This window comes from Chlorocebus sabaeus, chromosome 1, assembly GCF_047675955.1.
Source record: "Chlorocebus sabaeus isolate Y175 chromosome 1, mChlSab1.0.hap1, whole genome shotgun sequence".
In the NCBI taxonomy this organism is placed as follows: Eukaryota; Metazoa; Chordata; class Mammalia; order Primates; family Cercopithecidae; genus Chlorocebus; species Chlorocebus sabaeus.
In genome coordinates this window covers 115,345,227-115,362,188 of record NC_132904.1, presented here as the reverse complement: position 1 = coordinate 115,362,188, position 16,962 = coordinate 115,345,227, and the positions used below count along the sequence as shown (strand labels likewise).

General features: G+C 47.9%; 1 protein-coding gene across 4 annotated transcripts; it reads right to left on the bottom strand.

Moving 5' to 3' along the window:
* Positions 1-647: 647 nt before the first annotated feature.
* HINFP (histone H4 transcription factor) lies at positions 648-15,338 on the bottom strand. Of its 4 annotated transcripts, none has more exons than XM_073021634.1 (11): positions 15,217-15,297; positions 13,157-13,275; positions 9,756-9,946; positions 4,430-4,659; positions 3,735-3,846; positions 3,401-3,553; positions 2,811-2,888; positions 2,603-2,723; positions 2,382-2,520; positions 2,165-2,289; positions 648-1,621 (listed from the first exon to the last, which is right to left on the bottom strand). In XM_073021634.1, the coding sequence occupies exons 3-11, from the start codon at positions 9,934-9,936 to the stop codon at positions 1,207-1,209; spliced, it is 1,554 nt and encodes a 517-aa protein (XP_072877735.1). In that variant the 5' UTR covers positions 9,937-9,946; positions 13,157-13,275; positions 15,217-15,297; the 3' UTR covers positions 648-1,206. The 4 variants fall into 4 exon arrangements, with proteins under 4 accessions (XP_072877735.1, XP_072877742.1, XP_008019356.1 ...); XM_073021641.1 differs by lacking the exon at positions 15,217-15,297 and adding an exon at positions 14,853-15,180; XM_008021165.3 differs by lacking the exon at positions 13,157-13,275 and having other exon boundaries at positions 15,217-15,338.
* Positions 15,339-16,962: the final 1,624 nt, after the last annotated feature.

Genomic DNA, 16,962 nt, shown 5'->3' with positions numbered 1-16,962 from the left:
CAGAGATCCTTTTTGGGTAGCTTCCTGTCCACCCAAGACTATTTCCTTGACCTCTCTAGTATAGCAGTAGACCATAAAAATGGACACAGGGTGCTGAGAAGTAGCTGAACCAGACTAAATGATTCTTATTTTGCAAGGTTTCAATCTCTTTGAGAATCCAGCAAAAAACAGATCCTTTCCCCAGGAAAATGCACAGACACATAATTTTTTAGTTTGGTTCCTGGACCATTTGATTGCCTCCCTTCCCTAGGAGGCTTTCCAATCCACTCTGTACCCCCAGCTTCCTTCCCACTCCCAGGTAAAGAACCCCTACCCTAGAGGCACTGGGTTCTAATCAGTATTCAGAGTGAGGCCACGGTCAGCTGTCCTATCCTCCTGGTGAGCCCATTCCTGTTCATTCTATAGTACCACTACTGCCCACTCACAGCCAAAGACCTGGGACCTCCATGGAAATGGCATATACTCTAAGAAGAAATAGTGAAGTTTCACCAAGGGGAGGAGGAGAGGACAACAGGACAGTTAAGCCAACAAAAAACCAACCACCTGAGTCACCAGAAGGGGAACAAGCCTAACTATTCAGCTCCTCTTCTGGGTGGCTATTCTCCTCATTACCTTTTAAACTGCCACCAAACGTAAGAAGAAATGAGTAAGAGTCCAAGCATTTCTTTTATTACCAAAAACAATTTGTTAATAAACACGCTCAATGCCTCCTATCCTGTCCCTGAGGATAATCATGAAAGTCCTTGGGGTTGTAGAGGAAACCTTAAGAGGAAAATGGCTAATTGGTTCTCAATGCCTTGGCTGGCGACAAAGAAAGGACCCTTGTAGGGACCAGTCACATGCCATCTTTGGGCCTAAGGAGCCCTAAAGATGGGAATGGATGTGAGCTAAGGATTTAATCACCGTCAAGCATGTCTTGAGGGTTATGGTTAAGCCTGATAACAGCCTCTTTAACAAGAACACACACACACCTAGGATCCCCTCAAAGAATCCAAAGTCCTCAGGCTCCCCACAAAATGCAGTCTGGCAGAAAAGGGAAGTCTTTAGAGTCCATAGAATGATGCAAACCCAGACCAGAGTGGACCACACTGCTCTCAGCACCACTCCTAAAGGCATCCATTGGCAACGGCTGTCCACTAGGGGCACAACCACTTGCCTGGCTCAAACTCCAGGACCTGGAGAAGAAATGGTCTGGCTCTGCGGCCTTCAAACCATCTGGATCTCTGGCTCCTCAGCTATTCCTTGAAGCTTTTCCATGATGCCCCCTGAGGGTGGCTCAGGGGCTGGGGGAGGCTCTCCTGGGGCTTCAGACAGCACATAGTAGACAATCTCTTGCTGGCCTTGGGCATTGGTCTGATTCACCACATGGATGACAGAACTGGGGTTGTCCTGAGAGGCTGAGAGGGCTGTCCCGTCGCCAACCTTGCCCTCCTCTTCCTCTTCCTTACGTCCTGGCTCCCCTGGCACTGTTTCCAGAATAATGCCCTGCAGGCTGCTCTCGTTCAGCGACGTTCCCAGGCCCGATCCCTCCTGTGGTTGCCGCAGCAGTTGCTGTGTCAGCTCTACACTCTCGTAGCGAACCAGCTGCAGCCGCATATAGCCATCTTCATGTTCCTTGTACCTGGTGAGGTAGGAGCATAAAGGGCAGCAAATCCAGGCAGGGGGATACAGAAATGGCGTGGAGGCTGGCAAAGTAAGGAACAAACATGAGGGATGGAAGAAGTCCTGGATTCCAAATGACAGGAGTTGAAGACAAAAAAGGTCTTTATTGGAATATGTAGAAGAAAAGGCAAGAGGGAAAGATCATTACTCAAAATGGAAAGTTTTATGTAGAAACCCAACCAGAGAAACAGAGACTGACTGTGTTGAAGGGTGAAAGTGTCAAAGGATTTATGGGAAGGCCTTGGAGCTAAGGATCAGAACCCTTAGACTCTAGCTCTAGTTCCGGCTGCAGGATTTTTTGGCACGATTAATTGGGTTTGGCACCATGCCTTACAATCAAAAAACAGAAAAATAAGCTTTGCTCCACCATCATTCTTAGGATTCTTTGCATCTAAATGGAAATGGTAGACATAAAACCACCATCAAATTAAGGTTTTCACAACTTGTTGGAAAGGTATAAAAACAAGTGTGTTAATCTGGGAAGGAGGGCTGAGAGACATACCGAAAACGGGGATGCCCTGAGGGCCACTTGAACTGGTGCTTCTTGCGAAGGTGCACGGTGAGGTTGTTGCCCCGTGTGAAGCATTTGTCACACACATGACATTTGTACCTTGGCTCAGAGTCTCCCTGATGGGGAAGGAAGGGTAAAATGATACCAGTTCTTCACCCCAGGGTCCCCCATACTTCCACTAGCCCTTCGCACCACCAGCCCCACTCACTTCGTGTACTTTGCGGTAATGGGACTTGATAGAGCAGAGGGAGCGAGCAGTGAAGGTGCAGTTCTCAAAATCACACCTGTAGGCTGGCTCCTCACTGTGGGTATCCAGGTGCTTCTGGAGGTCAATAAGATTCTTGCAGCTGCCATGAGAAATCAGGAGGGATTGGAGGACATGGGGAACACAGGAACACGAGCTGTTTTCTGGTCCCTGGTCCCCCTTACCTGTAGTCACAACAGTCACATTTAAAGGGCCGGTCCTCACTGTGACGAAAGCGCATGTGGTTGCGGAGGGAGGAAGGCAGCGGGCAGGTCATGTCACACAGAGGGCACTTATAATGATTCACTGCGAGAAGCAGAGAGGAGGCTGTGATGTGAGAACTTGTGGAAGCTTGGAGGGTAGTAGGGAGGCTGGGGGCCGCAGGCCACTCACCATGGTTGCGCATGTGGTCCCGCAACAGCCGCTCCGTGGCAAATCTCTTGGAACAGTGAGAACACTGGAAGTGCTGCTCTGGGGTGGGGCAGGCAGAAGAAAGGAGGGCTGTAGGGGATAGTGGACAGGCACAGAAAGGAGAGGGGAACCATCCCAGGCAGAAGGGAACCACCCAAGGAGAAAAGGAGAGCTTAGGGAGCTATGAATGGACCAGTATCATGGAAAGAGCATGGGACTTGGAGAACCTGAGTTAGAATTCCAGCTTCACCACTTACTAGCTGTGTGATCTCAGGTAAGTGATTTAACCTCTCTGAGCCTCAGTTTCCTCATCTGCAAAAAGGGGGATAAGAAGCCTACCTCATGGGGCTGTTGTGAGGATTCCCTGAGTAACTGGTAATACACACAGTAAGTACTGAATAACAATGTCTACGAATCTGAATCAGCAAAGAGACTATGGGAGGTACCTGAGCCCAAAAAGAAGAGGGAGCCAAGAGGCAGGTCTCTTCAGCAGCCACCCCCGCTAGAAACATGCCCCTAACCCATTGCAAGCAGGATAGCCTGCATCTACCCCACTTCCTCTGACTACTTACGATCCAATGAGGTCTGGCGACGGATGTGATCTAAGAACTTGGTATTGTTGGCAAACATGCCCCCACAGGTGGGGCAGGCTACCACTTTCTCCTGGGTATGGCTGCGGAGGTGCTCCCGAAGTTTACTGCGGTCCTTGAAGGTGCAGGTACAGCCTAGAAAGGAAGCCCTGTCAGTCTCCAGCCACAAAACCCGTTTTGCCTAGGATCTGGTACCCCTGAGTCCCTCCAGCCAGCAGCCAACCTTGCCCCTGTAGGACCCCTATCCCTTTCTGTCCTAGCTCTTCAGCAACCCCAGGGTTTCTTCCAGAGACCAGAAGTTAAGGAGTAGCCCTACCTTTCCAGCCACACAGCACCACAGGGTTGTCCTTGCCGACTGCTTCGTATTCACAGCACAGACTGTGTGCTTCCACATGCCGATAAAACCACTCAGGATTGTCGAAGGAACTCTGTGTCAGGGCAACTTGGGGTGAGGACTGAGGGTGGGTAGAGGGACTCACCCCTATATGCCCAAAGAATTATTGGCTCTCTCCCAAATTAACTTGATGGGGATGGGAAAGTTTGAAGAAAGGCACTACACAGAAATGGAGGAGTGGCCAGGTGCGGTGGTGGCTCAACCCCATAATCCCAGCACTTTGAGAGGCTGAGGCAGGAGAATCACTTGAGGCCAAGAGTTCGAGACCAGCCTGGGCAACATACCCAGACCTTGTCTCTACAAAAAATTTGGAAGTTAGCAGGGCATGGTGGTACATGCCTGTAGTCCTAGCTACTTGGAAGGCTGAGGTGGGAGGATTGCTTGAGCCCAGGAGTTAAAGGTAACAGTGAGCTGTGATTGCACCACTGTACTCTAGCCTGGGCTTCAGACCAAGAGCCTGTGTGTAAAAAATAAATAAATTTTAAAGAGAGCAAAAGAAATGGAGGAGAGATACTAGCAGGAATCTTGGAAATAGAAGGCATCCCTGAAAGGGACAAGGCTTCAGAGTTAAGACCCCCAGCTTCCTTCCACCCCAATTACTGGCACTGCCTGCTGACCTCACAGTGCTCCCACAGACACAGGAAGTGGTCAGGGATATCAGGGATGACGTTCCGGCTCTGGAAGTCCAGGATGCAGGGGCCGAGGTCAGCCTGGCTTTGCAAGGCCTGCAGCCCCCACTGTTTCAGCTTGGTGTGGTAGCAGTGGAAGTAGACATGGCGGATGAGGTCAGCAGAATTGTCCAGAGAACAAAAGCCACATTCCTGCCACAAGCAGGAGAATTCTTCCTCTGCAGAAAGGGGTTTAAAAGGAAGAGTCGGACACTTTCCAAGGCTCAGGTCACCTTCCCCCTGCAGCACTAAACAGAGAGTAAGGAGGCTGGACTCTAACCCAATTACCTGGAGTTCATTTAGCAAATACCAGTATTTAATGAACATAAATTGTGTGCCAGGTAGAGGGACTATAACAAGTAAAAAGTGTCCCACTCCTTGCCCTCACATAGCTTTCAGTCAGGGAGAAAGCATATTCATCAAATAATCAGATCTATAAATATAAAACTGCAACCAGTGATGAGTGTTACAAAGTGGGGATATACGTGGTGCTATAAAAGTATTAAACAGAGATAATTTGATGTAGACATGGTGCTCTGAGTAGCGTCCCCATGTTGAACTCTGAAGGACGACAGATGAGTATCTGTAAATAGGTGAAGTGTGGTCTAGGCAGAGGTGAGAGTGTGTGCAAGGCCTATGCCAGAAACAGACAGCAGAAATGGCCGGCATGCAAGACCTCTGACATGTGTTTCTGCAGTTCCTGATGAAGATGCTGCCTCTCAATCTCAGACACCTCCCACTTCTTGTAAAACCACCAGTCCTCCTTCCCCTCATGTTTTGCTTAAGATCTGCCTTCTCCAAGAAGGCCCCATCAACTCTTCCAATCCATTTCCTATCTCTCTAGCATCTCTAAATACTGTATTTTCAGTGCTTTATGGAAGTTAACTTGTTTTGAAACACAGATACCTTAGAAAATATAATCATGTCCCAATTTTTCTTTTGTATAAATATGACTTGAATTTTGAAACTATCACTTATGGTTCACAGTCACCAGACTTAAAACAGAATTTGGGGTGGGAGGAGGAGAGCTGCCTCCATATTTCCTGTAGAATACAGTTTCTCAGACTGTGTCGTGACCCACTAGTGGGTAATGAAATCAGTTCAATGAACTATAAACCACATTTTTGGGCTGGGTGTGGCGGCTCATGACTGTAATCCCAGTACTTTGGGAGGCTGAGGTGGGCGGATCACCTGAGTTCAGGAGTTTGAGATCAGCCTGACCAACATGAAGATACCCTGTCTCTACTAAAAATACAAAATTATCCGGGCATGGTGGCGCATGCCTGTAATCCCAGCTACTCGGGAGGCTGAGGGAGGAGAATCACTTGAACCTGGGAGGCAGAGATTGCAGTGAGCAGAGATTGCAGTGAGCCGAGATTGCGCCACTGCACTCCAGCCTGGGCAACAAGAGGGAAATTCTGTCTCAGGAAAAAAAAAAAAAAAAAAAGAAAGAAAAAAAAAAGCCACATTTTCTTTTTAAATAAAAGAGAATAGGATAGAACATTGCAGAAAGCATTCAGTAAAAAAAGTATTATTTCAACGTTTTTTTTCTTTAACTTTGGTGTACAAGGTTGTAATACAAAATGTATTCCTTCGATACATGTTCTCAGAACCTCCTGAGGGCTGAGTCACAGGCAAAATAAAAACATTTAAAAAATAAAACAGGCTGGGCGCAGAGGCTCAAGCCTGTAATTCCAGCACTTTGGGAGGCCGACACGGGCGGATCACAAGGTCAGGAGATCAAGACCATCCTGGCTAACATGGTGAAACCCCATCTCTACTAAAAAATACAAAAAACTAGCCGGGCGAGGTGGTGGGCACCTGTAGTCCCAGCTACTCAGGAGGCTGAGGCAGGAGAATGGTGTAAACCCGAGAGGCAGAGCTTGCAGTGAGCTGAGATCCAGCCACTGCAAGGCAACAGAGCAATTCTCTGTCTCAAAAAAAAATAAAAAAATAAAACGCCGGGCACGGTGGCTCACGCCTGCAATCCCAGCACTTTGGGAGGTCAAGGCAGGCACATCACGAGGTCAGGACAAGAACATCCCGGCTAACACAGTCAAACCCCGTCTCTACTAAAAAATAAAAAAAAAAAATTAGGCGGTGTGGTGGTAGGCACCTGTAGTCCCAGCTACTAGGGAGGCTGAGGCAGGAGAATGGTGTGAACCCGGGAGGTGGAGCTTGCAGTGAGCGGAGATGAGCCACTGCACTCCCGCAAAAGAAAAAAAGAAAAGAAAAATGTATTCCTGCCAGATGCAATGGTCTATGCTTATAGTCCCAGCTGCTCAGCCTGCTGAGGCAGGAGGATTACTTGAGGCCAAGAGTTTAAGATCAACCTGGGTAACGCAGCAAGACTCTGTCTCTAAAAAAAAGTTGTTTTGGCCAGGTACAGTGGCTCACACCTGTAATCCCAACACTTTAGGAGGCTGAGGCGGGCGGATCACAAGGTCAGGAGTTTGAGACCAGCCTGGCCAATATGGTGAAACCCCGTCTCTACTAAAAACACAAAAATTACCCAGGCATGGTGGTGGGCACCTGTAATCTCAGCTACTCGGGAGGCTGAGGCAAGAGAATCACTTCAACCCAGGAGATGGAGGTTACAATTAGCCAAGATTGCACCACTGTACTCCAGCCTGGGTGACAGAGTAAGACTCCATCTCCAAAAAAAAAAAAAAAAAAGGTTTTTTTCCTTTTTCTTTTAAATCCTGCCACTTATTAGTACCATGACTTCGGACAAGTTATTTTATTCCTCTGTGCCTCCATTTCCTTATTTGTAAAATAGACATAATAATAGTACCTATCCCATCCTGGCTAACACAGCGAAACCCTGTCTCTACTAAAAATACCAAAAAAATTAGCTGGGTATGGTGGCATGCACTTGTAATCCCAGTTACTAGGGAGGCTGAGGCAGGAGAATTGCTAGAACCCAGGAGGGGGAGGTTGCAGTGAGCCGAGATCACACTACCACACTCCAGCTTGGCAACAGAGCAAGACTCAGTCTAAAAATAATAATAAATAATAAATAATAATAGTGCCTATCTCATAGGCTCTTTGGGAAATAGTGCTTTAATGTAGGTTTAAAAAAGTACTGGCCAGGTGTGGTGGCTCACGTCTATAATCCCAGCACTTTGGGAGGCTGAGGCGGGCGGATCACCTGAGGTCAGGAGTTCAAGACCAGCCTGGCCAACAGGGCATCCTGGCTAATATGGTGAAACCCCGTCTCTACTAAAAATACAAAAAAAAATTAGACGGGCGTGGTGGCACGCGCCTGTAATCCCAGCTACTTAGGAGGCCAGGGCAGGAGAATCACTTGAACTCAGGAGGCAGAGGATGCAGTGAGCCAAGATCGCACCACCGTACTGCAGCCTGGTGACACAGCAAGACTCCGTCTAAAAAATAATAATAGGGCCGGGCACGGGGGCTCAAGCCTGTAATCCCAGCACTTTGGGAGGCCGAGACGGGCGGATCACGAGGTCAGGAGATCGAGACCATCCTGGCTAACACGGTCAAACTCCGTCTCTACTAAAAAATACAAAAAACTAGCCAGGCGAGGTGGCGGACGCCTGTAGTCCCAGCTACTCAGGAGGCTGAGGCAGGAGAATGGTGTAAACCCGGGAGGCGGAGCTTGCAGTGAGCCGAGATCCGGTCACTGCACTCCAGCCTGGGAGACAGAGCGAGACTCCGTCTCAAAATAATAATAATAATAATAAATAATAATAGTGCCTACCTCATAGGCTCTGTGGGAAACAGTGCTTTAATGTTGGTTTAAAAAAGTACTGGCCGGGCGAGGTGGCTCACATCTGTAATCCCAGCACTTTGGGAGGCTGAGGCAGGTGGATCACCCGAGGTCAGAAGTTCGAGACCAGCCTGGCCAATATGATGAAACCCCGTCTCTATTCAAAGTACAAAAATTGGCCAGGTGTGGTGGCGGGCACCTGTAATCATGGCAAGAGGCTGAGGCAACAGAATTGCTTGATCCCGGGAGGTGGAGGTTGCAGTGAGCTGAGATCGCACCACTGCACTCCAGCCTGGGCGACAAGAGCGAGGCTCTGTCTCAAAAAAAAAAAAGTACCCAGCAATACTTGACACACAGTAGGTACTACAGAAGAGTTCACTATTGTTATTGTTTTCAGATTGGATTTTATTAAAATCCCAGTTATTTGCTATTGATAAAAGGCATACCTAAAACATAAGTCAGAGAAAGGTTAAAAAGTGTGAGATAGGGCTGGGCGCAGTGGCTCACGCCTGTAATCCCAGCACTTTGGGAGGCCAAGGCGGGCGGATCACGATATCAACAGATCGAGACCATCCTGGCCAACAAGCTGAAACCCCATCTCTACTAAAAGTACAAAAATTAGCTGGGCGTGGTGGCGCACGCCTGTAGTCCCAGCTACTCGAGAGGCTGAGGCAAGAGAATCGCTTGAACCTGGGAGGCGGAGGTTGCAATGAGCCGAGATTGAACTACTGCACTCCAACCTGGCAACAGAGCAAGACTCCGTCTCAAAGCAAAAAAAAAAAAAAAAAATTGGGAGGTGGGAATAGGGTTGGACTTGGTGGCACACGCCAATAGTCCCAGCTACTCAGGAGGCTGAGGTAGGATTGCTCGAGGCCAGGAGTCTGAGATCCGTGGGCAACATAAGCAAGATCCTGTCTCTAAAAATAATAAAAATTAAAAAAAAAAAAAAATTGGCGTGTGGTGGTGGTACATGCCTGCAGTCCTAGATACCCGGCATGCTGAGGCAGGAGGATCCCTTGAGTGTTGAAGGCTGCAATGAGCTATGATCATGACACTGGACTCCAGCCTGGGTGACAACGTGAAGAAGCCCTGTCTCTAAAAAAATAAGATGCATTTCTGACTGGTTGCAGTAAAAGAAAAAAAATTGGGAATACTAGCAGAGTAAAAAAAAGAAAAAAAAAAGAAAAAAAAAACAGGTTGCCAACAACTTGTACAGAATTATCTTTTAAAAAAAGCATATTCATCTGTATTTAAATATATGTAAACACATGCAAAGAGATGTCAAAAATAATGTTCAAAAATAATGTTCACTAAAGTACTGTCAGCAATTACTTTTTGATGGCAGGATGGCAGATTTATTCCTTATATCCTTGTTGACTGAGTTTTCTATAAATGAGTTTACAATGTTTTTATATACAACAAAAACACAATCAGGAAAATAAATCACCATTCTCTCAGGCCGCCTTCTTCCTGTAAGGAAAAGAAAGTCAGATTTTCCACCTTTCTTTGAGCTCCTCCCCTTCCTGTGTCCTGCTGTCTTACCAAGTGGGTCATCCTCCTCTTCCTCTTCCTCCTCCTCCCCAGGGCCGTGCAGGTGCTGCTGCAGGTGCTGAGTGACATGCTCGAAGAACTTTTCCATGGCTGAGCACACAAAGGAGCAGGACCCCCACTCACACTGGAGCCACAGATTCTCCTTCCGAGGAACTTTCCCAGGAGGCGGCATGGCCTTCACCCTAGAGGAAGAGGAAGAAATCCACAGCTGCAAGAATTCCACCCAGGTGCTGCTGGGGGCAAAAACCTGGGCAGGCAGCCTGCCTAGAATCAGCACGTGTTGTTCCAGTGACCCATGAGAAACCCTGCACTTTTACAGTAAGGATGGAGTAATTCCTTAAATCCCTGGAGGATGTCTGGTGTTTGTGGAAGGGAAAACAAAAACTAACACTACTGAGTGTGTGCCAGGCACTGGGCTAAACGCTTTAACAGACATTTTCTCATGAAGCTTCAGAGCAACCCACCAAGAAGGAATTATTCCTATGTGAGGAAGAACAATGCTCAGGTTCAAACAGATGGCTTTTGAGAAAGATCAGCGTTCAAATCCTGGCTCCATTGTTCACCACCTACTAGCTGTATGACCTTTGTCAAGAACTCAACTCATAACTCTGAATACTCTCATCTGCAAAATGAAGATAATAAATCTTTTTGTTTTTAATTTCACACTTATTATATGTCAAGCACCCTAGTAAGCATTTTATTTGCATTATGTCATTTAATTACCAACACCACCCTTTGGGGTAGGTGCTTTTTTTTTTTTGAGATTGAGTTTCACTTGTCTCCCAGACTGGAGTGCAATGGCTAGATTTCAGCTCACTGCAACTTCTGCCTCCCAGGTTCAAGCGATTCTCCTGCCTCAGCCTCTCGAGTAGCTGGGATTACAGGTGCCTGCCACCACGCCTGGCTAATTTTTATATTTTTAGTAGAGAGAGGGTTTCCCCATGTTGGTCAGGCTAGTCCCAAACTCCTGACCTCAGGTGATCCACCCGCCTTGGCCTCCCGAAGTGCTGGGATTATAGGCGTGAGCCACCACGCTCAGCTGGTAGGTGCTATTTTTAACCTCATTTACAGATAAACACCTGAAGTTCCAGAGGTCAACTGTCTTGCTCATAGCCACACACTAGTGGTAATGGTAGGGTCATGTTGAGCCGACTCTAGTCCATATATGGTTCTACTCCATATAGCCTGCAGATGAGCCCAGAAGCTCCTTATTTCTTACTGAATCATAAGTCCCCTGCCAGACTTTCAAAGTGCCATACAATCTGCCTTTACCTAACCTATCCAATGGTTTACTCCACCACTCTGCTAATACCTTGTTAAAATGTAGATTCCGTTTGAACATAAAAAGTCATTATCTATGTAGTTTATACGGCACCTTGGGTGTCTACACGCCGCTAGACATGCTTAGGCATTAACAAATTTTTTTTTTTTCTTGAGACAGAGTCTCACTCTGTCACCCAGGCTGAGTACAGTGGCACAAAAATCACAGCTCACTGAAGTTTCAACCTCCCTACGGTCAGGAGATCCTCCCACCTCAGCCTCCCAAGTAACTGGGACCATAGGCATGCGCCACCACATCTGTCTAATTTTTATTTTGTTTTTGCCATGTTGCCCAGGCTGGTCTCGAATTCCTGGACTCAAGCAATCCATCTGCCTCAGCCTCCCAAAGTGTTGGAGTTACAGGCATGAGCCACTGCACCCAGTCTGTAATAAATATTTATTGAAGAAAGATAAACACAGAACTGAAGGTTCTTGGCCAGGCGCAGTGGTGCACACCTGTAATCCCAGCACTCTGGGAGGCCAAGGCAGGTGGATCATCTGAGGTTAGGAGTTCGAGACCAGCCTGGCCAACATGGTGAAACCCTGTCTCTACTAAAAATACAAAAATTAGCCAGGCGTGGTGGCATGGTGGCACAAGCTACTCAGGAGGCTGAGGCAGGAAATCGCTTGAACTTGGGAGGCAGAAGCTGCAATGAGCCAAGATCGTGCCACTGTATTCCACTGTACTCCAGCCTGGGTGACAGAGTAAGACTGTCTCAAACACACACACACACACACACACACACACAAACTAAAGGTTGTCAATTTTATTTTATTTTTATTGTTTGAGACAGAGTCTTGCTCTGTCGCCCAGGCTGGAATGCGGTGGCACAACCTCAGCTCACTGTAACCTCCACCCACTGCAACCTCCACCTCCAGGGTTCAAGCGATTCTTCTGCCTCAGCCTCCTGAGTAGCTGCGATTACAGGTGTGTCACCACGCCTGGCTAAGTTTTGTATTTTTAGTAGAGACGGAGTTTCACCATGACGGCCAGGCTGGTCTCAAACTCCTGACCTCTGGTGATCCACCCACCTCAGCCTCCCAGAGTGCTGGCATTACAGATGTGAGCCACCGTGCCCGGCCGGTTCTTAATTTTAGATCTGCACCTGAATGTAGAGTTATCCAGCGCCTGCCTGAGAAGTTCAGATTCAGGAAGGCAGAGGTTAAGCCTAGAAATGTGCCCTTTTTACTCAGCACCCCAGTTGTGATACAAGCAGTTCCAGAAGCATACTTTGAGTAACAATAAAGACTAAACAAAATACAGAACAGAGGGTGACATTGCAAGCAAACTTTCTGGTAGACAGAGGACACTAGCTGGCCTTGGCTCTGTCTCCTGAGTGTCACCTTCTCCTCAGGAATTCTCACTGATTCTTGCTGACCCCACCATGTTGCTCTCTCTGGCCTACCTGAGACAGGTGGGGACTCTGAAAAAGGCCTTTACTGAATACTAAAAGGAAAAAAACAGAAAATACAAAAAAACAGAAGATCCTTCATGCCTCCAATACAGGCTTTTCTGAACCTACTATACCCACTATACCTACATAGCCTTTTCTCCTCCCCAGAGAAGAATCTAGTCATCCTTAACACTCTGGGGTGTATGTGGGGCTGCTGAGCTGCTCACAGACTAACAGTGAATCCCTATTACAAATGTTGACTGCTGGGCCGAGCGCAGGGGCTCACAATCTTAGCACTTTGGCAGGCCGAGGTGAGCAAATGGCTTGAGCTCAGGAGTTTGTGACCAGCCTGGGCAACATGGTGAAACTCTGTCTCTACTAAAAATACAAAAATCAGCCAGGCACAGTGGCTCATGCCTGTAATCCCAGCACGAGGTGAGCGGATCATAAGGTGAGGAGATCGAGGCCATTCTGGCCAAATACAAAAAAGCAGCTGGGTGTGGTGGCATACGCCTGTAGTCCCAGCTACCAGGGAGGCTGAGGCAGGGGAATCGCTTGAACCCGGGAGGCAGAGGTTGCAGTGAGCCGAGATCGCACCATTGTACTCCAGCCTAGCGACAAAGCAAGATTCCATCTCAAAAAACAACAACAAAAAACAGCCGATGTGGTAGCATGCACCTGTAGTTTCAGCTACTTGGGAGGTTGAGGTGGGAGGATGGCTTGAGCCCAGGAGGCAGAGGTTGCAAAAGAGCCAAGATCACACCATTGTACTCCATCCTAGGCGGCAGAGCCAGACCCTGTCAAAAAAAAAAAAAAAAAAAAAAAAAGAAGAAGAAGAAAGAAATATTGAACATTGACTGCTTTTATAATGTTGGGGTAAGAAAAGTAGAAAAAAAGCTTCCAAAAGTCATAAAATTCCACACCTCCTCTGACTCTCTATTACAGTATGAAATGCAAGGCTCTTCTCAAAGTGGTCTCATTTTTACTTCTCCAGGTCTAGGTAGGGAAACGAACATCTATTGAGAGGCTACAGTGTGTCAGCCCTGTGGTGAGTCCTCTCTACACTTCATGTGATGTAAGAGCACCCTCATTCCAATCCAGAGATCATGCTCTTTCCCCCACACGATGCTGTTCTCTGGCTTCCTCACCCATACTTCATTCCTTCTTCCTCCGATTCCATCATCTTTGTCTCTGAATACCCTACATTCTCCTATAACTCTATGCCAATGCAAGTTCTTTTTTTTTTTTTTTTTTTTTTTGGAGACGGAGTCTTGCTCTGTTGCCCAGGCTAGAGCGCAGTGGTGTGATCTTGGCTCACTGCAACCTCCGCCTCCCAGGTTCAAGCGATTCTTGTGACTTAACCTCCGACGTATTATAGCTGCGACTATAAGCACGCACCAACACGCCCGGCTAATTTTTGTAGTATTAGTAGAGATAGGGTCTTGCCATGTTGGCCAGGCTGGTCTCAAACTCCTGACCTCAAGTGATCCACCCGCCTTGGCCTCCCAAAGTGCTGTGATTACAGGTGTGAGCCACCGTGATAGGCCTGCCTATGCAACTTCTATTTGCCCTTCAAACCCAAAAGCCCTCTCTTTGATGACCCCTTTCCCAATTCATCCAGGTACAGCTGGCATATCCCATCTCCTGCCCACAGCATCCATCCACATCTTTGCTATCACTGCAATGAAACTTGTTTCCCCTAGACTAGGAGTTTCTCAGGATAGTAGCCATCACTTATTCATTTCTCGTTCCCAGATTCAGCACAGAGCTTTGCACACCCCAGGTACTCAATAAATATCAGGAGGTAATCACATTCCGGGAAGCATTCCTAAACTACCCCATCCTTGGATCTACTTCTGCTCCTTAGTTCTATGGCTGGCACAGCTGACACCATAAAACCTCAACCCTATTTTTATGTTGCCACGGTCGTTTTATATGTTCTAGTCTCGTTTACCCAACTGGACTATAAGAAGCTTCTGAGCAGAAACCATATCATACCTGCCTGTGTCCCTATACTGTGCCGAGCACAAATATTCTAAACATACACCTGCTGTTAGACTAGTGGGTAAGACCAAGGAGGCAAGCTAGCTGGAGATACAGAATGATCTGAAACCTAGGCAAAACTCCCTGACTCTCTCTGACTGTGCTCCTGTCTTCTTTAATTTCTCTTCCTGTGTCGCTTGTTTCTACTCTGAGGAGACAGGGGCATGATTATCACTCCACCCTCTTAACACTTAAGAGAGCATATATTGTAATGCAAGACAATGAATGAACTGTGGTATTCAAGAAAAAGAGGGTCCTAAACGCCTAAGAACTCATAATTTGGCCAAAGACATAAGACTGATATGTGAAGACAACGACCAAAACAAAGTACCCGATGAGGGAGACCAGGACAGAAAGAAACCTCCGCGGTCAGGCGAAAAGGAAGGCTCCCCTAAGCGATGGGGCCCGCACCAAGCCTCGAACGATAAGTAGAATTTAGACAGAAGGAAGGAGACCGTCCCGTTGGACAAAACCTCTCCACTCGCAGTCTCGCAGGCTTCCCGGAATCCTTCCCCCCAAGGCGTGGCAGCGACCGACCCTCAGCCGCAGCGAAGCCCCTCGACTAGAAAGTAGGGAGGTTCAAGTCGGGGTGAGGGGACCGGACCAGGGCAGACCAGCGTGGCCAAGCGGCAAGAAGACTCGCCGAAGCGGCTCGGGATGAGCCCGGCCTCCTGCAGCCTCTGCATAGCACATACCCGCGGTTACCATCCGTCGGCTCCGGGTCTCTTCAGCTCTTCTCCCACCTCAGACCATCTCCGGGGAGGTGCTTGAGGGACGGTCAAGGAAAGCCAATCGTCGTTCTCGGATCCGACTGACAGCCAATGGTAGTAGTGTCTGGCGGAACCCGTGCGCACCAAAACACGGAAGGGGCGGGAACGGCGGGTGGGGCTAGGCGTCCCGGGCGGACAGAGGGACGACCCGATACGTGCAAAAGGTAGCACATGACCGCGCCTCGATGCTCGGGGCGACGCAAAGGCGGGGAGCGTTTGGGCCTGAATTCCCCTAACTGCGCAGACTCGGCCTCCGGGACCCAACGGGCATGCGCAGGGCTCGCGCCAGGTGCCCAGTGGGGTCTCCCTCACGTGGTTCTTCGGTTTAGTTGGCCGGTTGCGTGGGCCTCGCGGAGGAAAAGGCGTGGGAGGCTGCCCAGCGGTGTCGGCCCTGCTCGGCTCAGATTGAAGGTTCTACCCTTTCCTTCAGCCTCTTAGTCTTACTATGTTTTAAATGTTGGTATTATGTTTCTCTTTCCCCCCAAAACTCGGCTTCCCTTCATCCATCCACTCGTTCAGGTCGGAAACCTGGCAGTCATCACTGATTCCTCTCACTTGTCACATCCAATCCATTGCCAAGTTCTGTGGATTCTACCTCCTTTTAAAACAGGATATTTCAAATTCATCCCCTTTTCTTTATCTTCACCGCCTCCTCCACCTCCCCTGTCCAGTGATGACCTCCAGGCAGGATTTATACATTAGTCTAACGGGTCCCGCTGCGTGCACACTTGCTTCCTTCCAAAGCATTCTCCACTTTGCAAAAAGTAGACCTGATCAAGTTACCACCTGCTTCAGACAATTCAAAGGCATTCTATTGCCTTCAGGGCAAAGCTCCAAAACCTTACTGAGGCTTTTTAGACCCTTCAGCATCTGGGCTCTCCCTACTTTTTTTTTTAGTCCCTCTCGACCATATTTCTTGCTCTCCAGTCACAAATTTCTTTCACCTTTTCCACCACACCAAGCCACCTTTTACCTCTCAAGCCTTGGACTTGTTTTCTTTACCTGGAATAATCCCTTTCTCCTCCTCCCACATTTATTTGACTGATTCCTACTAATTCTTATGGTCTCAGTGTAGACACTTTTTCCAAAAAGTCTTCCTGATAGTTCTTTCTTGTATTTAACAATACAGCTCAATCACATTGTATTCGTCTGTTTACTCTGCATTCTGCGCTAGACTAGTTCTTCACCTTTATAACTCCATCAGTGGGCCGGGTGTCGTGGCTCACGCCTGTGATCCCAGCACTTTGGGAGGCCAAGGCGAGTGGATCACATGAAGTCAGGGGCTCAAGACCAGCCTGGCCAACATGGGGAAACCCTGTCTTTACTAAAAATACAAAAATTAGCTGGGCATCGTGGCGGGCGCCTATAATCTCAGCTACTCAGGAGGCTGAGGCAGGAGAATCGCTTGAACCCAGGAGGCAGAGGTTGCAGTGAGCTGAGAGCTGAGATGGCACCACTGCACACCAGCCTAGGCGACAGAGCAAGACTCTGTCTCAAAACAAAACAAAAACCCATCACTCAGCCCAGTGGCTGAAACTCAGTAAGGGTTCAAGACATACTTGTTAAATAATATACCTCAGTAAAGTTCGTTAAGATTGATATTTTATTGCATTGTAGTTTTCTGTATCTTCTAATATAAAAATAAACCTCTATAATTTGTATAATCAGCGA